Below are 21,971 nucleotides of genomic sequence, written 5' to 3' on the forward strand. Positions count from 1 at the left end.
AAGGCCCTTTTACACCAACCGGCGCGGGTATTGAGGAGAGCGAGCTCTTCGCAGTGCTTAACTTGTGAACTCGACATGCACCCAACAGAGGAAGAGGTGGAAAAATGATAGCTGCATTACAGTAACTGGATCAAAATATATCCCTCGCAACACACACAAGTACACACAGCACCAGGATGGTCCTTTCATGACAACACGAGTAGAAAATTGAAAATGGAACAGCCGCTGAATGTTAATATGAAACTTGTGTGTATTTAATCGGAATTCTTTCCTCAAAGAGTCTTCAAATTGTTCTAATTTTTCATCTCACGTAAACACACATCATCTTTCAGAAACATTCAAAGCTGAGATTGTTTGAGAGTTACCATTAAATGGATGACAGAGATGCCCTGCAGCTTGAAAGCAACAACAGGGGAGCCCAATGATTGGACCTAAACTGCGTGGAAGACGAAACTGTGTCTCTGCTCTCCTACAAGATCCAATGACAAACCACTCGCAGGCTGCGGGTAAGGGTTGGGGAGGGGTCCACAAAGGGAAAAAGCAGACATTGAGAGGTAATGATTTAGCCTTACTCCTCTCAAGGATTATTCTCCTAATATTACATAGCTTATGGAAAGGCTAACGTGGCCAAAGGGAGCCACTGAGGCCTCGATGCTTTGGTCTGAGCACCGGGCTGCTGTGTCCATTTTCCTGCTAACACCGATACCAAGTTCTGAAATTCAAGAGACGAAAAACATTCCTCTGATCCTTTAACCCAACAACGAAGACAAGATATACAAATATCCAGGTGTAAAACGTCATGCGAGTCTCTCAAGACTTTTCTCATCGCCGCCAAATCCTACTGAAAGCAATGAAGAACACATAGTGATCGCAAAGGCACCCAAAAAAATGCTTTCCTCCAAGCAACAAGCACTAAAGCCAACATTAGCAGAGATCAGAGAAGTCATAGCAACAGGGCAGATAGATTTGAGGAATAAGAGTCAATTCTTCTATATTATTCCTTCTTAATGTGTCCAAATGACACCGGCAGCTTTTGAGAAGCCTTAATTAAACAAAGCATCAACATCATTTTCAAGTTTGAAATACTCCTTATAAACGCTACTTATGAATCTATCCAACAGCAGTTTAAAAACACGAGCCCCCCTCCCACATCTTACTTTCTGTACGTCCTGGATTTACTGGTGTGAAGCTATGTCAAACTTATCAGAGCAGATGAAATAACTTTGGACTGGATGAAGAGATAACAAGACGAGAGGCCTTGGATCGGGCAAGGATCAGTAGACAAGAGATGACTGTCCTCGTCTCTCGGGCTCCCCTCTGTCAACCAAAAACATCCCTCAGTCGTCACGGTAACCTCAGAAACACTTCACAGTACGTACGTGGTCCTCTCCTGCCGCGAACCTCTGTGAAAGCTAATTAAGAAATATGGCAGCCTTCTGCGAACTCAATTAAATAATGTTAATTTATTCTAATTTCAATTTGGAGGTAGTCTGAAGTGAAGGAGGCGCTGTGAAAACAAAGTCTGCGAGAGGAAGGAGAGCTGTGGCCTCTGCCTCCGCCGCCCAACCTGAAAAAGTCTATTTAATTTGAACCCTTTGATTAACATTAGTAATCACAGAAGCCCTTCAACTGAAGGAAGGAAAAAAAAAGACAGCGTACATCAGCTGCTGGTTCAGTTTCTCATCCTCGGTAAGAATGAATGTGGTCGTGTGTGTCACAATGAAGAGGTAGAGGGAAAAGTGTCAGGAACACGATGTTGGGCTGTTTGTTGGCTCAATAATGACAATGACAGAAGAAGAAAGGCTTACAAACACCAATATGAAGGCTAAAAATGATAAACAGCAGCTTTAAAGATCTCAGACACACTTTGTGGAAGCAATCTAAGAACTCAGAGTCTCTTAAAAAACTTTTCCCTTCAGACGTTTGCCAACTTTCAACTTTTCTTTATATGAAAATAAGGCAAATAATTCATGAAGCGGAAACTTGATGAAAATCCAAAGATAAGAGCATCTAAGTGTAGAGCGGTCCGACTGCGGAATAGAGACGGAGATAAAACAAAAAGGAGGAGCAGGGGATCACTGAATTACTGGGAGGGGAGAAATCAGCTCCAGAGAGAAGAGATGGACTGAATCAGACCAGACAGAGCTCACAGCCCGCCCAACAAGAACTCCCTCTGTTCATTTACATTAATCCCACAGACGTTTTTCATCCCTCTAGCTCCTTCACAGATTCAAAACTTAAAACTTGACACATCTGAGGATCTATATCGCCCAGACATGACAGTAGACAGGCAGACTGGCGTGGGAGACGTGACATTTGACAGATTCAAGCTTCACTTTTACCAACTTGGGAGATAAAGAAAAGATGCAGATACAAACAACAGTAAACGCCCCATAAATATTCAACACGAACATCTGACTGCTCAGTTATAGAAGCACACCTGTTCTATTAAATTTGATGAGTAAAACAAAACACATAGAATACCAAAATCTACATGAAACTTCTTCTAAAGTATATATATACGGGTCTAACCCGCTGCCCGTGCATTTGAGTGCTTCAGAGTTAGCATAAATTCCTAGAGCTGAACATGTTTTGCATTGGCAAAAATCCATGGTGTTAAGCTCTTGTCAGAGCTTAATGTAAATCCAATACATATGTTTAATACCTGTGTACAGTGTAAGTGGGCGCACACCATATGTCCTGTGGATGCACCGATTTTGCACAGGCTGCCGTTGGAGTGGGTGGTTTTAATGCAATGACAAGGAGGATAAAAACTACATCCAAGATTAAGTTTGATGCAAAATTTGCTCGAGTGAATTCATGCATGAGAGGGACAAGTAATGTGTTTTTTAAACGCCAGCCATCACGACTTTCATACGATCCATAATATATGCTTTCACACATCCCTCGTCTCTACTACTGCCAAGCAACACGTTTAAAGTCTGAGTAAAACAGAAATTAATGTAATAAAGATGTCAGATATTTTGCCACTTTTAAACTGTGGCCTTACATGCTCATGGATTGAGATATGTTAGCGTTAGGTAAAAAATGAGGCATGATCCTGAAATCTTCACCACTGCAGCTCTGTGACCAAAGTTACTCCTGAAACTTCGGTTCTCTGAGCAGATATGCAGCTCTGAAACCTTCGCAGTGTGCTGCTGGCGTATAGTGGTGCTACATTTTAGCTTCACTCTTCACAAGTTTAATCAAATTTTCTTTGCTCTTTTCTCTGCAATTTAAGCAGACTAATGAACAAATTCTGGCATCCAGGGCGGATGTATGTCTGTGAAGCGAAGGCAGAACTGTTAGCTAGCTGGTTATAAGTCCACGGCGAATGTATCATAATGGGAATATGTACAATACGCTCCGATGGCAGGGGTTTATACTCGATCCCACTCCAACATGGATTAGGATTATAAAACTGCCCTAAGAATCCTGAACAAAACTGATGAAAAACATCTCAACAGTCCAGTGACACGCAGCTCTTTTAACATGTTTTAGCCAATTACTGTTCCACTAATGCACTCGTGTAAACCTCTGCATACAAAGCAGGATGAAATTTAGATAAGATGCAGGATGTGTTCATCTCTTTTGGTGAGCAAAGGCACCTTTCAAAGCCTTTAGGATTGGTTGTAAATGTACAACTGAATACAGTGGATTGAAATAGATCCATTCTATTCAAATTCTGAGATTAAACCAAGTTGTCTGTGTGTTTATCTGGGATCAACACATCATTTTTACTCACATATAAAGCTGGTAAAAATAACTGAACATAAAGAATACATACTTTGAACTCCTAAAAGTATATATTCACCAAACTGAGCCTGAGGCACACAAGAAACTGTAAGAAAACCTACATGTACGCAAGCAAGCTGGAGCAGACATTTACACTCTGTGCACGTTCATAATGTGATGATGTGTTGGTTTCGTCTTGGCCTCTCATAGTGGGAATGTCTCCTCTTAATCCTCTCTGACTTCATACATTCAAAGGTCATCTCACAGCCCATGTGTAGGCTGTGGCGCGCGAGTGTCACTGTGCTCGGTGTGAATAAGAAGGAGAAACCTATTCACACTTGCCTTATATGTCAACAAACCCTGTAGGCCTATCTTTGCTTACTGTGAGCATCCTATCTCTTCCTCTACAATTCCCTGGCCATCTTCCTTCTCTTCCTCCCGCTGTTCTCTCGTCCTCTACCCTTCAATATCTTCCACATACTCTCCTTCACTGCACAGCCCTCTTCAATCCTCTCACAGTTCTTTCTCGACATCCCTGTGTCTCCTCCCTCCCTCCAAGCCACAGAGTCAGGGGCACCTCTTGGCGAAGTGTGGCCCACCACAGGCCACTGGCTCTGGGTAATTAAAGTGGTTTAGGTCCCCTCACCCACGGTCACAGCCAACTGCGGCTGGGTGATAAAGGCACCGTGCCATAATTACATGGACGGCCAGCATCACTGCCCAGCTACACTAAAACAGTCACCTAGCTAGCTGCATGGGGAGGAGGGATGAGTGTGTTGGTTTGTGTATAAGTAACTGTACTATGCTTGCATGTATGTGTGTGTACAGGGGGTCAACACCCCCTTGTGATCGCTGTGCTGTAGTTAAGCCTCCTGTGTTTAAGCCCCACACAGGTTCATTGAGCCCCTACACCCACCCACCCACACACACACAACACAATTTTAACTTGCACCCCTCCCCAGACCCCCAGCCAATCATTCCCCACCAGTGGTCTGACTCCTGCCGTGAGTGTGTGTGACCGTCAGCCATTTAATTAGACCCAGCCACGATTCACCTAATTTAAATAAATAAATAAACATATGAAAACACCCCAATAAACAAATACCTATATTCAAATGAGGAGCTGCTGAGTTTCACGAGTATAAAGAATAGGCTAGAAGATGAGACTGTGCGGGCGGAAAAGAAAAAAGCTCATGTGAAAACGACTGGATGTGGACACGCCAACGCAAACGCACATGAAAAAAATGCTCCAAGTAACTCACTTTTAACTCGAGCTGCAAGTCGTGATCTAGAATGAGGAGCTACAGACGAGATTTGTCAAATTCTGCTTTTAAAAGGGTTCAAGTTTATGTTAAAGATGAACCGTCTATGCGCCATAAATTCACATTCCCAGTGAGTTGTTTAATCACAGTTTCGGTTATGGATTTTTTTCAGTGATTTCTGGATAAATACAAGTTCAGTCATTAAGCACTACATACACTGATTAATAAACTTAAATGCATTTGTTGTTTCGTCGTTGCAGGAATCTGTGTGACTGTTGTGGGGAGTTTATTACATTCAAATGAAGCCTGCGTACCTTGGGGGAACAGGAGGCCAGCTCTCTCCCCATCACTGCAGCCACCGGGCTGGGCCCGACGGCCTGGGCTCTCTCCCTGTCTGGGCCGGAGCTGGGTTTGGAGGGTGGTGGCCTGGGGCTGAGGCCAGTGCTGGCAGCTGGGGGCAGGGGAGCCCTCTTCTTCTGAGTGCTGCCAAAGTCAGGAGAGGGGCCGCCAGCGGCTGGCTGTACCGGGCTTGATGTCCTTGGCTCGTAGAATGGGTTGGATCTGAAAGTGAAAACAAAGGGTACGACAAAAGAATGACAAAACAAACAAAAAATGCTTGACTTTTACACAGAGTCCAATTTTCTTTGTTAGGACATCGAGTTGTGAGGTTAGCATAGAGGTCAGCGTTAGCTTTGGACATCTTTCCTCAAACAAAGAGCAACAGTGTGTTAACAGGTGGTCTACCTTTTTCACATTTATTCTTTATTTTTCTGTCCCAACTTTCTACAGCTGGCCTTACAACAGAATGCAGAATTAAGAATTTCTGCAGGTTAGAAAAAACATCAGTCAACATCACGTAGAAAAGCGTATTGGTTTCGGTTTGGTGTATAAACGTCTTATTAGGTAGACTACCAGGATTATCAAGACTCTTTAAATGGATCAAACTACACATTGACTAATTAAACAGAAGGAAACTGTTTCTTGGAAACAACGCTTTCGTGCAATACAATGAAGGGCACACACAAGTGGTAAGTTAATAGAAGGTGCAGGTGCACCGAGGTCAGGCCAGTGTGACCTCATATCCTCACTGCCCAAGGTGGACTACTGACAGACAGGCAAGAGCATGAGGACACACACACACACACACACACACCAGGATGTTATCAATAAGCAGGCATGCTTGTGGAAATGAAAGCGGGGCCATGGCCTAAAAGACATTCACTCAACATGCAATAAGCAATCCTAAACAAACAAGAGAACTGGATGGTGAGAATGAGGGGAAAAAAAACTGATTGACGAGGTATCGCTCTGAAAGAGAAGGTAATTTAGAGCTACTCAGTGTCAATCTAACTGCAAAACGATAGAGGGTGGAAAAAAAGAACAGAAGTGAAGAAAAGAAGCGTAGGCAGGCCTATAGAGAAGCTTTAACAGACCAGTACTGGCTAAAAGACATGTGAAAGGGCTCCAGTCAAAACACTGCGCTGCCCTCTTGAACTTTCTATTCTGCAGAGAACAGCTCCTGGTGTAAGAGACAGAGGACAAGAGACGCACCAGTCAATAACCTGTCTCTTTTTAGACAGCTGAGAGGACTAAAACATACAGACGTCTGTGTGACAGCTTCGCTCAACAGCCAAACCTGAAGGGTTCACGTTTACAATTTAGGCATGGCCACTCCTCTGGAGAGGTCACCCATTATCAGTAAAACAGCCCACTGTGAGCAGCACCACAGCAGCAGCCCGGCTGAAAGAAAACTTTGACTGGTCACCACCAAAGCTGCTTTAAAAAGCTCAAATGTTTTAGTCTAGAAGGTTAGCGGGACTGCTCTGAACTAAACTGATACACTGACGTGGTGTAGAAAAGACGAGTGCAAGGCAGAGAGGAAGATGAGGGAAGGGAAATAAAAATGACCAGAGGCTGTGGAGGAAGTTAAAGAGAATGGCAGAGAGGGAAAGTATGGGGCAACATGTTGATAGGTGGGAGAGAAGGAGGGAGGGTAAGAATAAAGGAGGAGGGAGACAAGGGTGAAGAATGCAGTGAAACAACAGAGCCCTTGTTCCCGTTGAAAGAGCTGCCTCGTCACTTTGCTCCGGTTAGGGGGCGGTGAGGGTGGGGGGCAGCAGCGGCTATAAGCACCCCTCTACAAGGAGAAGTCTTACAGGACTTGGCCTGCCAACAGTAACCAAACGAGGCCAATGAAATGGACTTCATATGGGAACTAAAGTCCTCAGAGAGCTGTTCTACAAACAATAAATAGGATCCATTCGTTTTTTAATCTTCTGCTTAGAACTGATGGATGTTATAAGTTGAAAATACAACATGATAAACTCATCCAAAGTGTTGCAACTGTGAGTGATTAACAAATTCGGTCTTACTCATCAAGCTCCTCGTCTTCGTTTTGGGAGGTGTCGGCATACAAGTATTTGCTCATGTCGACCGGCCGTACGTTTTTCCTCTGCCGAGGTTTGGGGGGTTCTGGGTCAGGCTGGGGGTCCATGTCCTGGTCGGGCTCATCGAAGGGATTCCCAGGGGGTGAATGTGGGTCCGGTTCATCCGGCTCATCGAACGGATTTGAGGAGTCGTGGTCATAGAAGGAATCATCGTTAACCCGCTGCCGTAAGGCTGGCTGTGGGGGGGGGTCTGTTGGACAGAGGCGAGAACACGGCATAAACAACACGTGCTTTACTCGACTTAACAGCTTTGTGAGCTTGTTGTCATCAGAGTTAGAAAATAAATGTGACTGCAGTCTAAGCATTACATACATAACTGCCCACTTAACTGTGTGGCTTTATATATATATATATATATAAATAAAAAAAAAACATTAAACAGCAGACTTAAATCTGAGATTATAGATCAAAGATCAGATCAAAGGCAACTTAAACAAGCAAACAAGCAGCAAAGCAGATACCAACACACCTGGCTGCTCAGGTGGTCAGACAAAAATATTGGTTTAGCTGTCCGTCTCAAAGGATTGAAACCTGCTCCGGTATGTGCACCTCCAAACCTGTCACTTGCACGGCTTGCCGTCTAAGGAGAGAATTCAGGGCGACTATTTTCATCAGACGCTGACAGAGCTGCGCCTACCTTCCTCATCAGGATCATCGAACGGGTTGAGGTGGTTGGGATGCAGGTCGTCGTCGGGGTCATCGAAGGGATTGCAGCTCATTGCAGGAGCAGAATCCTGATCCTCGTCCTCCAGGAAGTTCAGCTTGTTAATCAGCTCTGTTGCCACAGAGACCAAGAAAAAGTCATTTAAATGAACAACAAACTCAAATATCCACATTCACAAACCCAAACATCCAAAAATCTGCATTTGGAGTGAACCGTGAGCAGAGAGGCCGTTTACAACGCCGACTAAACTTCTCCGTGTTCCTCAGCCGCTTCAGTGCTCGTCACTGTACGTATAACAGTGGCCTTCTGGGAAAATTTGTGTGGTGTGGAGGGTTACTATGGGAGATAGTGACGAAAGCATGGAGTTGCTATGGAGATCCTGGCTGGTGGGGCCAAGACTTCTCCATCATACTTACTGCAGCCCAACTGCATGCCGCCAAGCTGTGGGTCAGTCTCAAAAGAGCGTAAATGTGTCTGAGGAAGATGCCAAGAAACGCTGCTGAGAGCGAGGCTGCGAGTACGTCGCTGCTGGTCCACACGTAGGGTGGTTATGTGAAGTGGAAGCAAATAAGAGATGCAGCACTTCTACTCTTTGCTTCTCACCGTTTTTAACAGAACATGTGAAAGGTGTATCACATGTGTACGTCTTCTAGTGGCTTTAAGACTGTTCACTACCCAAGAAGAAGTAACCACGGATGCCTTAAGAGGAATTGGAAAGTCTTAGAAATCCAAATAAACACACTTATCGTCTTCCAGAGGCTCGATTAAAACACCACAAATCTAACAGAGAACTAATTCCCTTAATTCCTCTCTGTTTTTTTTTTTTGTAAAAGGAGACTTGATTAAACACAATAAACCTACTTTGGTTCACTTCCAATTGCAGTAAAAGAAAGGGGAAGGTCAATAGTGTCAAAAAACAACGAGATGAACACCAAGTGATGCGTTCACAGCACCATGTACGACACATGACATGGACCAAGATAAAGTGTCACAACACATGACCACGACACGATCACAATACCAATGTCAAGGAGGATCGAGAGGGTGGGGCGGGGTGGGGGTGGGAGGGTCGAGTCAAAGACACAGAGAACCAAAAACGGGAGGAATGCTGGATAAAGACGTATTACCCCCCAAAAAAAATATATGTACAAATACAAATCGTGGTATTGAATGGGAGGGTAAAGGTCACAAAGTGTTCACAAGTCAATGAAAAGAAGAGTCGAGGAACACAGGATGAGGGAGGTGGAAGAAAGGTGAAAAAAGACCTTGGGAAGAAGCAGCAGGCTTAGCTGTTGCTTTGTGTGCTCGCTTGGGAACACCACCACCATCATCATCATCATCATCATCATCCGCATGTAAGCAGCTGAGGGCATTCAACTGGTTTACTATCTCTGTAAATGACAGGTCCACACAGGGCGGGAGGGAGGAAGAATAGCAGTGAACAAGGAAAAAAAACACACTCGATGCAGATTATCCACTCATGACCAAAGCACACACTCCATTACTTTCACCTACATATACAGATTAGAAAGAAAAAAAAAAAAAAAAAAGAGTGCATATTGTTGGCCGTGTATTACTGGTACTGTTAAACTAACCAGCAACCTAGGAAGAAGGACTTATCCTCATCCAAGACAACAACATATAAAAGCAATGATGTGAGAAGTAGGGATGCACCGATACCGATAATGGTATCGGGTCGATACTATTCTAATATACTCATACTCGTTAAAGTTAACCGATACCATGAACCGATACCAATTTATTGCATGAAGACCGCGATCAGAGGGTGGCTTGTCATTTTTGTTGTAATTTTTTAGATTAGCGGCTAGGGGAGATGTCAAGCTAATCAGGAACAGAGTGGTTAGGCTAGTGAGACCGAAACCTGTCTTCCAATTCATTAAATTTTTTTGAGGTCGAAGTATCAGCATCGGTACTCGGTATCGGCAAGTACTCAGATCCAAGTATTGGTTTGAAAAAAAGTGGTATCGCTGCATCCCTAGTGAGAAGTCTGCATCTCACACTACGTGCTTTGTTGAGCTCTGAACCAACACTAGGAAAGCCAACATTTCAGTACAGAGAAGTAGCAGCTAATGGCTAAAACGGTATATAAAAGTAGTTTTAATCTTTAACTGCTGTTTATCTTGATAAAACATACACACACACATACACACTGAGTCGTACTGAGGTTTAAATATTTACATAATGCATAGAAAAGACAAGAAAGAACGTATCACATCCAGAGTATGCATTGGTTGGCCTGGTGTTAGTAATGCTCGGGCAGCTTGTTGGTTTGTTCCGTAGGTAGCGTTCAAGGAGGAATATGATTGTAGGGAGTTTTGGCAGCTTGGCCTTTGATTTAGAGATGCATGCTAGTGAAGCACTGCTGTAGGCGCTCAATGCATATACATATAAATGAGATGAAGAGCAGGGAAGGGTAAAGAGAGAAGAGAAAGCATGAAGCTTAACGCGAAGAGATGCCTCTTTGAAAAGTTGGATTAAGCAAAACAGGAAGCAGCAGGGCCCCATACATTAGACCCAAGAGGGACTCCTCAACGCGGATGTACAGAAGGAGGCAAGCGAACACCGGTTTACCAGACCAACCGCAACAAAAAGGAGGATGAGGAAGCGAGGGCTAACGGAGGTATGAGGGTATAAAAGCCAAAGCAACAGAAAAACAACCTGAAGCTGGCAGAACATTATAAATAAAGCACATGAATTTACTAATTCTCACTTCCTTTTATGTGTGGAAGCACACACACTCAGAGATGCATAAAGAAAAGGAAAAAAAAAAAAGAGTAAGAAGGAGGAAAAGTTGATGCCCCACATGAAGCTTTGATTTTGGATGATTATTCAGGAGGGTCAAGGAGTTTATTCGCCAGTCAAAGTTGTCAGTTTACTAGAAAAAAAAAAAAAACTGACCTTGATACAGGTGCCAAATGTTACATCTTTGACTTGAAAAACTTGTCCGTCACCTTTTAAAAGAATAAAAAGGTGCTTTCGCAGTATATACCTGTGATCTTGGCGGCCTTCTCCTCTTGGTTAACCCGGTTCTCCTCATCCTCCTCGTTCTCTTCCTCAAAGTCGTCCAGGTTGCCGATGTCGGCCTGTTTCATGCTCATCAGGCTGGCCAGGCTCTGCATGTCCTCATCGCTGGAACACACACAATCTCCATGTTCATACGTGGTGAACAATACTTCAGAAGAGCTTTAGGAAGGCCAAAAAGCTCCTACCAAGATAGTTACCAAACATTTCTCTTCTACTACTCATTTAACCTCCATCTTTACACCTTTCTCTTACACATACTTCAACTTCCCTTCAACGTTTTGAGGCTGGAGGGAAGGAGACCCCCACACAGTCGATTGATGCCGCCGCGCCATCATAATCGCTGTATTATCCTCTGTCTTCTCTTTGTGTTTGGTGTTTCCCAGGCTCATGGGCTCATTTGAACTGATGTGATGGAGTTTGTTTGTGTGTGCCCGACATCATTCCCAGAGGGGTTAACAAGGGTCACGCGCCATCGACCCGCCGTCCACGCCACAACAAAGGCCTCGCTGCCCTGCTCTCGCTTATTGTGTATGTGTGTGTGCTGCTGCTATCAGGGAATGATGAATAACAAAACGGCAAATAGTCATTGGATGCGTGTCCACAGATGAACGTTGGCGCTCGTAAGATTTGAAAAAGAAGCTGCGAATGCTTTAAATTTAACCGATAAAGACACACGTACTAAAATATCACTTTCATTATCAGCTCTCACAAATCAGATGGGAGGTTCGTACATATTAGATGGTAGAATTCTGATAGATTGACAATCTATAAATCAATATTGAGATTTTCAAACGTGTATGGTGAGATGAAAAAGAACTTCACTACATATTTTACCCCCCCATCAAACCTCTTTCTGTTCCCAGTTTTTTGCTCTGAATAAAATAAAAAAAACAGGATGCAATTCATCTAGAATTCCACAGACTTAAAATCACACTAAAATGAGGCATATTGTGGGGAAAAATAAAGGTTTTCTGTGCTTGAGAGCATGTATTTGACGATCTGTTGTCAGGAGCAACTCAAAAACACGAGAAGGAAAAAACTAAACACGTATCTGGCACATCGATTCAAAGCTTCAGGTGGTTGCTACGTCACAGACCAAGCTCCAGGCATGAAAATGGGTCAGGGGTTAAAAAGGTGAGAAGAGCGCGCGCGTGGCCCAGGGGGCGGGGTATGACGAGCTTTGTTCACCAACATTGTTTCACTGATCTGCAGGCGCCAAACACACACACACATTTTCTGGAAAACATCCCCTATGTTGAAGGACACCTCCTGCCCCTTCACGCAAACCTTTCCCTCAAGTTTGACCCAAGCCCATCTCCAGCTGCACGTCTTGATCCCTGAGTCTATCTGCTTCACAGCTGCAGCATCCTCCTCTGTTAATACACTCATCCTGCAAGAATATTTTGCGTTAGTTCAAATTGAACATCAGTATTAACTGTAAACAGGGCTCGAAATTAACTTTTTTCACCACCACCCAAAATGACAAGAAGATATTAATGTTACTAGCCAAACACAAAATGGCTAGTACGTTTTCTTTTCTACCAGCCACTCTAAGCTTAAATTTACCACCATTGGGCCAGTGTTAAAAGAAGAGCTGGTTTCTGTAACATGGTTACCCAGATGTCAGAACAGTAATTGGTCGTAAGTAAATGTCACTCTCAATTTATATTAGTGGTGTGGTGTCATAACACTAGCACTTTTGAGAGCAAATAGAATGGCCAATCACTGTTTCTCACATTTGGGTCGAACTAACCACTGGACTACCAGATATCATTTCACCCTGGTGTTTAATTTAGAGCGAGACGGGCGGTGTTCGCTATTTTTAGGCGGCTTGAAACCATTACATTTCAATGAATCAATAAATAACATTACTGGCGACCAGTGTTTCTGTTACGTAGCGTTAAAAACAAGCTTGACACTAACTGTATTAACAATATCGAGCGAACAGGAGCTAATCATTTCTACCGGAGCTTTAGCTAGCTCTCACGGTGTTCAAGACAAGTTGTAGCGAACAGTGAAAGTTCTTAACCCATGTCAAGAGAGCTCCTCAGTTGAAAAAAAAACAATCTCGGCTTTCTAACTATCAAAAAACGCCCAAATCAAGTCTGCTGTTTTTTAAAACCATCCAGCGTGAACAAGGAATTTCTCCATTCAACACCACTGAGCTTAGTTTCCATATCACTCGTCTCGCAAAAGCAGGCTAGCAGGTAACAACTAGTATTTAACATCTGCAGCCGTCATGAGCTAGATAACGTGTTATGCCCTAAACTTGATTTTCAGCACGCATGTTAGAATAACATTTATGTACACGTTTGCCACAGTAAGCGACTTACCTTCCATCAGTCAGTTTAGATCCAGCGGGAAATGAGGTTGCCATGTCAATCAATAAAAATCTGACTTTGCTGTCTGAATCAGTGGAATATTCGTAAGCGAGGACTGGCAACCAGGAGTGGGTTGTACCAGCTGATCAGAACACCAATAGAAAAGAAGCGCTAGTTATTAATAGCTATTAATCTCGATTGGCTGTAACCATTTGTATGCGTCAGTGGATGTACCCCCCCCCCCCCCCCCAAAAAAAAAAAAACTCTTCGGATCTACACGATTCACACAAGTCACCTATTTTGGGACCAAAACGGCGAATTTCGCCAAAAGGTGAGGGATTTTCATGCCTGAAGCTCAGAGTAAAACTATCCAGCCTGGTCATCTTTATCTCCGCCCAACTTCAGGTTAATATCGTACTGCATTCACTGTACCTCAGAAGTAGTATTGCTGTGCCATCAATAGCAGTTACATAGTTAATATTAATAATAATGCTACATCAAATGGTTTTATATCTCCGTAGCAACAGCCGTTCTGTCATCACAAAAAATGACCTTGTAAACATCAGTTAACAGTATAAGCAACAGCTCTTAGCATTAATGTCTAAAATCTTTAAGAAAACACAGAGGAACAGACGAGCAGCGAAGCCACAGGTTTATCCGGTACATGGTGGATGAATCAGGTGGTGAATTAATCTGCAGAGTTGTCATAACATTACTTCAGTGTTCCTCTCTGGTGTTTAAACAACCACAGAAACTGTAATGAATATTTTGTGTTGTGAGTCATGCATTGTACAACCATCTGAACAGATGACTCACAAAGTGTTTATGTCTAAGAAAGGGATCAAAATCAAACGTCCACGTTAGAGTTGCAGACAAGTATTTAAGAAAAAAACAGTTTGGTGTGTGCTAGTGTGAGCTCTCAGGCTGGGAAACTGAATGTATGCTAAAAAAATCTACTTCAAGCATTGAGTCTGTTGAGTTTTGTGCCCAAAAGTACCTTAGTATAGTGGACATGATATTAAGGCTGCTAAGAATTGCATCAACGTCTGTGTGCTTTACAATAACTGCTTAATTTAAAACTACTGTAAATGTAACCCCTATTACGATGTAATAACAGAGCACAGGTAAGTAATAATCAATAATAGCTGGACCAAGGACAGAAGACTAAGTTTGTGAGAGCCCTTATTGTTGTATGCCCAAAAGACACAGGAAACAATGGGTTGAGTTTTTGTGTGGCCACTTGTTATTATAAACAAATAACACAATGAAAATACAAGTTTGTTGCAAGACATTCAATGGAAAATAACAAACTACCGAGCTGGTCACCTGGGACTCACGGATTTCATAGATTGGCTATTGGGGAAACCCCGTGCAAGGCAATGTGGGTCGTGTGTAAATCATTATTTGTTTAAAAATAAAATGAATTATTTATGAATCATCTGTTCATTTAAACATAAAATGAATTGTTTTGGTTCTTTTTAAGGGATAGTTTTAATAAAAGGATGTCATCTCAGAGTCTGGGCTACATCAACGTAAGTATTTCTTTTAAAAACAGAGACAAACCGCATGCATAACGCCCATATGAGAAAACTTACGTGGCCTTTCCCTCCCGGAGGAAGATGCAGGAGAGGGAGAACTGTAGCGTGGCCGACACCACCTTCTTCGACAGGGGCTTAAACTTGAGTTTGACGTCTGTCTGAGTGGGCATCGGACTGGCGTACTGTTTCATGTTTATGCTGCTGGTGGCCAAGGCCTTCCTCCGCCCCGATGGAGACTCCTACAGATGCACAGAAACATGAACAGGACACTTTTAGGAGGATACAGGCCCACATTTTTCAGAGGAATGAGGGTGTAAGAGAGTCCCCTCTTGTCATCATTACTGATGGATGATATTATCAGTTTCAACACGTCACCATTTGTTTGTAAATGCAGAACAACGGCCCCGTGTTTGTCACTGTAAGTAATGTTGTAAAATCATTCCTATCAAAAGGTCCATGCAGAAGCCATTTTTGCTGTGCTTCTTTTCAGAGATGTGCTCCTGACCAGGGAAAGGCAGTCAAATTGGAATATGCCACAGAACAGGTGATAAGGCTTTTGGAATCAGTGACTCTGGCCTGAGAGTGTGTTTGTGTGCGCGCACATGCAGGCTGCTCAACAAGAGACTATCTGCTAAGAATGAAAACCGCCAGAAATCCTTGTCGCTGACTGCTCGATATGAAAACCGAACAGTTGGGGACGTTCCAGTCTTTTGTCTGCCCTCCCTCCAACAAATACTGATGAAATGGTTTTGTCTGCTGCGCCTCTGGCCATGGAAGCACCATGCTGTCAGTGAATATCAGACTGGTTCAACGCTCACATTTTCTGTCGGGCCTCCTCTCTTTTAACCGATTCTGTTTTGGTGATGGGAAACTGCCATATTTTCCTGGTTAAATTATATTTGTGGGGGACCGCACACTGGTGCACGTATGTCGCTGTCACAACCCACGTGGAATGAAAGCAGCAGGCAGTGGTACGGCACGGTTTCTCTCCTGTATTTTGTGATTTCACTTTTTCCTCCCTTTCTGTTTCTTTTTTTGTCTCTTTTTTTTTTTTAACTGCATTGATGTCTTTAAAAAAAAAAAAAAAAAAAATGTACACACAAACACACACTTCTGGTTTTGTACCACAGTAAAATACCATCTTGTCTCAGCTGTGAATTGAGCCTTGAGGATTCATCCTCTCATGTGCACAATACCGAACAAAGCAGAGCAGCCAGCTCTCTTTCACACAACACCAGTTAGAGAGCACATATACATATACACAAACGCTCGGCGTGTATCCCAGATAAACAGATACAGGCGCTTTACATTGCCTGTTTCCTGATGTCTTCGCACACAAAAACATACACTCACCTCAGATGCTTTGGCTCTGTGGGGAAAACTCAATCTTGGCCTTATCGCAAAGGACTGCAGGGTATTCATTCACACATACACACACACATCTCCACACAGAATTTGCATCAGTACAGAGAGGGAAAGGCTTTTGGTAATAAAGTGAGAAACTATGAAAAAAAAAAAAAACACAGGCCAGCTATAAGAGTATCACCACTGTGCGGAAATGTGTGGAATGACTTAAATTCTCCACACCCATATGCCACACAGAGGCTACAAATAAATTAATCGGCTGTAATCACTCAAGTAGTTTCCGATTTAGAATAAAAAGGACATTTTTGTTCATGGAGTCACTGAAATCATTTGCATTACACCAGAAAAAAAGCAGATTATTGTGTTAGTCTGATCAAAACCAGACTTTTAAAATGCTTGTAAACATGTTAGCATGTAAAGTTGTACAAAAACAAGCTTCTCAAAACTGGACTAAAACACAGTAGTTTAGCCCAGCTGGAAACTGGGCTAAACTAAACTCAAGTGGGCCAGGGAGCTCTATTCATGGACCAAAGTTTAATCTTTTTTTGGTAAATACAATAAATCAAGTGAATATTATCACAGCCAACTTCCAGATGAAGTATGCTAGCCCAGTAATCCAGACTGCCTCGCACAGTCTACGTCTACAGTCTACTGCCGCTCATGTGCATGTGTGCTGTAAGAGTAGCTCGACTCAGCTGCTTACTGAGAAGTTGTGGGCAACATTGTGAGGAAGTTATGCATCATACATACACGCATAAAATACATTTGATCATCCAAAATAGTCCCAAAAGCCCCCAAAAACAGTCCAGAACAACCTATTTTTGGGTTGACCCGCCATCTCACGCAGAAAATCTCTTCAGTTTTTCCACATTTAGTCCTTCTGGCTTTACAAAAACAGGAGAAAAAGATGAAGGTCTGTCATCTCTAGTGTAACAGCATTTAGCAAGGGGTGAATATTATAACATGGGTGGGTGCAATAGTGACTTTGTCATCAATATGAGGCTGTAGTATATTTAAAAACCAATTCAGATCTCCAGTATCTTTTCAATTATGTCTATTCTATGAAGATTTCAGATTTAACTGTGAAGCTGTGACTGGAAATGGAAGAAATTCTCCCACTGGAGAAGTGTAAACATCCTTACATAAATGTAAAAACTTAAAACAGATCACCAGTTTTCACTCCAACTTCCGACTGTTTCTATCCCGCCTTTCCATCCTCTTGCCGACATTCAACAGCCCATCTCATCTAACCTTCTACACCCTCCATCTCTCCCCATCTTTGACTCCTCGTCTCCACCTCTCAAACCAATAATTAAATGAAAAGAAGAAACCGTTCGACTCACTAGCGAGGCCACTTGACATTTCGTGCTGACATTTGAGCTTCGTCGCTTTGGCTGGGGAACATAATGACGTATCACCGCAACGCCGCCAACCCCAGATTGTCCACTGAGCAGCCCATCAGAAGAAGAGGAGGATGATGGGAAGAAAAAAAGAAAAAAAACTCTCCTTCCACCTCTTATCTCTCTGCAGATTACACTCTAGCTATTATACTAAGCTAATAGTGCATGTAGATACTTTATGAATGAATATGCCAAATGCACCAAACACTTAAGAAGAGGGGATTTAGCAAAAGGAGGATGGGGAGAAAGGGGGGAGGAGGGTTCTTGAAAAATAGGAAATACTTAAGGATATGCAAATACTCCGGCAAAAGAATGAAATAACCATTTCAACAGATTTGAGTAATGGAGGCAAACAATGGAAATCTGCTCTATTTCCCTGGATGCTCGTTGTCAATCACAGTGTGAGTTTGAGAGAAGGTGAGGGGGGTGGGGGGGTGACTGGGATTAGAGTAACTAGGAGGATGTGACAATGTGTAAAATGAAAGGAAAGGACAATACAGAAGTTTAATTTATTACAGAGTGGATCGGACTATCAATATGCTCTCTTTTTCTGAGCTAAGAGAATGACTAAATACCTGAGTGTGTGTGTGTGTGTGTGTGTGTGTGTGTGTGTGTGTGTGTGTGTGTGTGTGTGTGTGGCAGTCACAGTGGGAGTAAGAGGAAGAAAGGCAAGAAAAGGCAGCATACAGAAAGAGGAAAGAAGGTGGGGATGGCTGTATGCTGCCCCCTAGCTGCAACCATTCACAACTACAGTCTAACACTTCAGGGTTAGCTCTGACTTTTTATTTTGTACCACAGTAACAAGTAAAAAAAAGAAAAGAAAAAAGACTGTTGCACTGGAAAAGTTAGAGTAACCAAATCTGTTTACAATCACTGAGCCGGTGCCTCGTTTTTAAGTTTCAGCCAAGAGGGGTGCGTTTGTGTTTTTTTTTTTTTAAAGTCCCAGTTCTGCTCCTCTCCGCTGGTGCCAGCTGGCCCCGGATCGATCCACAGATGCTCCCCTGGTGGGGGGGCAGGGGTCAGGGCAGGAGGGTGCCCGGGGGTCCCGCTGAATCCCTCTGCCCTAAAATGCCAATGGGACGGGCCGGAGAGAGGAGGGGTAGGGACCCTTTTGTCACCGGGAGATGGATTAATTAGGCTGAGTGCTGAAAGAACCTGGCTTCTTTGTTAGGTTGTTAGATATACACACTGACAGTTGGGCAGTGGTAGCACATGATGAACAAAAACACACACACAGCCACACCAATCAGCTAATGGCTTTTTAACACAGGTCACCAGTCACTTGATTTCTACTGATCGTCATGGTGGAATCACATTCTTCAACTTTTAGTGTCAATTCAACCCGTATAATTTACTCTTAAATTCCTAAACTTCTGCTGTGTCCATCAGAAAGACCTACGGTACATAAAAAAAGTACACATATTAACTTTTCCACCACGAAGGCGCTGTAAAATGTCTCGTACAATAATTTTATCTTTCTTTCTTTGTTTTTTTTTTTAATAACTGAAGTGAGTGATGTTTAGTATGTTGTTGACGGAGACAGCAGATAAAGACGTGGCTCTGGTATCACAAAGATGATAAGTGATGAATCCCTTGTTCCGCATCAAGCAGATGATTATCTGATTTAAGCTGCTACCATGAAACAAAACAACGTGGTACTGGTAAGAAGGGACAACCTGAGGTCAACCACACTGTAAATACAGACTATGCCAAGTGTACACAACTCACATGCACTGAAAAAAATAATACTGCATAATACTTAATTCAATTAGTGAAACATTTTTACACTTAAAAATATTGAGTTGATTTGAAAGCTTTCAAATCTGTTAAAACAAAACATGAGTAATGAGTAAATCTAATTAATATTTTCAATTACGTCTGAATGATTTGACTTTGCACAAATACCACATAAATTGAGTAAATATAACTGAAATACTGTGTAAACCATATAGAAAACGTGAGTAGAAAGCACAAAAGAAACTGAGTAAATATAATTGAAAACATTTGTAGGAGATAATTGGAAATTTGCTTATGACTTACTAAAAAAATCTGTTGTACTAATTGATTTTTTTTAAACTTAATTCTCAATATGCTGTTTTTGATTTGAGGATATTCAGTACTATATACAAATATGACCAAGATCTCACAAAACATTTTCCCACAGAAAATTTTATTTTTTCCAGTATAGGATAATGATTTTTTTAGAATACTTAGCTTGGCAACTTCTCCACAAGAACTGGAGCTATATCATGACAACAGAGGGGTTCAACTGTGTTTTCATCTGAACCATCACCAACTAATATTTAACTTATCAACATGTCCTTCTGTCTTACCACTCAAGTTATGTGGACACAACATACAGCAGCATATTCAAAGCTGTTACAGGAAAGGCAATTCAGGATACCCAAGACCAAATGACCAAATGAACTAAAATGCTTCTTGCCAAATGGCCATGAAAAAAAAAGATACATATTAAAGATGCATATTAATGCAAGAGGTAATCTTCACATTAAACAAATGATGAATAGTAGCTGGACCTATCACAATCTGTGACACAAGGGCAAAATAATTTCCTCTGCATATTTGGCTTCACATTTAGATTTGCCAATACATTGGTCATCTCTTATCCTTTTTTAATCACCTGCATTTCTCACAATTACAGATACTCCAAACTGAAAATACAAAAACTACTTTCTCCTTGAGAAGTACAACATTAAGTCATTCTGGTGAAACTGCCTCTTAACTCGAAAATTGGATGCCCCACAAAATAAAGCCATAAATTGTCCAAAAGAACCTCACTAATTACCTAGGTTACAGACTGTTTTTTGCCTTACACGCATGGGTCAGTTATGTATGAGTCTCATCTGTGCTCATCTACCCCACAGACAACTATATCATTACATTGTTTTTCAGTCGTTGCACCTTTGTTGACAGGTTTCCAGCATCCACTTCAACGAGCATTTTTTGAAATACTTCAAAAATATATTTCAGAGTTTTGGGGTATTTGAGGTCCAAGGCATAAGTTAGTCCAAGCAAGTAGCAGCAGGCTCTGCTGAGATCCCCAAGGTGGTTGAGTACGATGGAACCCTCAATGACAATCCCTACATCCCTGACTTGTCCATCTTCATTACGCACAAGGTACAGAGCCATCGTCTCTGCTGCCAGCTCTTCTTCCACATTGACGGCTGAATCATCAAAATTCTGTAGATATTGTAAAGGAAACTGGTTATAGCAGGCAGGATGTCACCAACATAAAAAAATGACCAAACTAACTATATAAATCAGCTATACAAACATGTTGTAAGTTGTCTATTATTTTAACTAGCATATATGACAAATTTGAATGATGTGAACAGACACATGCAAATAACAACAATAATAACAATAATAATACTGACTTCACCACTAATTAAGGTATCCATACATATTCTCATTCATCCAGGTCATAACTGGACTTAGCAATATGTCTGTTGGTGCCATAATGTAGTGGGGGGCCATAAACTTGGTGGGGCATTATGATAGCAAACGGCACAGGAGATGACCAGCAGGTGTATCAGAGGGGAAGCAAATAGTTTTTTGACAATGTCAGTGTGGCAGTGTTTTTTAACCAATAGAAACTATTGAAATGAAACATTATCTGTGAAGATAAGTCCTCTCTGCAGATTACATCTGTTGTTAAGTGGCACTATATAAATAAAATAGATATGAATTGATAGTCACGCCAATATGGAATTACTTTTAATTTAGATAATATTTGGTGTATTATGTTTGCAAAATCCAAACTGATTTGGATATAAGCCACAAGACTAATGTTGCAGTCTTTCCAATAGACACAAAAAGTCAAAGTGCCAATTAATAGTTGTTATAGCTGACTATGTATTCAGCGGAAACACTTTCAAATTTACAGATTACTGTAGGAAGAATACTGAAAGTCATCTATTGCACTCACCTCAAAGTCCTTGATTAAGGCACACACATCTTCAGCAAGGTGATCAATGAGACATCGGATGACAACTTCTCTGGTTTTCTCTATGGGAATTCCACTCTGTTAAGGAGAAAATGTATTTAAACAGCTGACAAGATTCAGAAGTCACTCTCCTCAGAGCACATTTTGGCCCTTTTACTTTAAATATTTAATATTTCAATAAACAGATTTGACTACACTGAAAAAATGAAACAAAATTTAGTGAAGCA

At 42.0% G+C, this 21,971-nt stretch overlaps 1 protein-coding gene across 7 annotated transcripts in view; it reads right to left on the reverse strand.

Annotated features, from left to right (window-relative positions):
• The window catches only part of ehbp1 (EH domain binding protein 1), a 145,498-nt gene that overhangs the window by 76,709 nt on the left and 46,818 nt on the right, over positions 1–21,971 (reverse strand). For 5 of the 7 annotated variants that reach the window (XM_075480445.1, XM_075480444.1, XM_075480448.1 and 2 more), the window contains exons 6-11: positions 15,070–15,251; positions 11,119–11,258; positions 9,374–9,499; positions 8,082–8,219; positions 7,370–7,634; positions 5,312–5,558 (exon numbers count right to left, since the gene is read on the reverse strand). In XM_075480445.1, coding sequence (XP_075336560.1) covers positions 5,312–5,558; positions 7,370–7,634; positions 8,082–8,219; positions 9,374–9,499; positions 11,119–11,258; positions 15,070–15,251 — 1,098 coding nt within the window. The remainder of the gene's footprint in view (positions 1–5,311; positions 5,559–7,369; positions 7,635–8,081; positions 8,220–9,373; positions 9,500–11,118; positions 11,259–15,069; positions 15,252–21,971) is intronic. The other 2 variants (XM_075480446.1, XM_075480459.1) reach the window with 1 other exon arrangement.

The sequence above is a fragment of the Odontesthes bonariensis genome, chromosome 2 (assembly GCF_027942865.1).
Source record: "Odontesthes bonariensis isolate fOdoBon6 chromosome 2, fOdoBon6.hap1, whole genome shotgun sequence".
NCBI classification, from domain to species: domain Eukaryota; kingdom Metazoa; phylum Chordata; class Actinopteri; order Atheriniformes; family Atherinopsidae; genus Odontesthes; species Odontesthes bonariensis.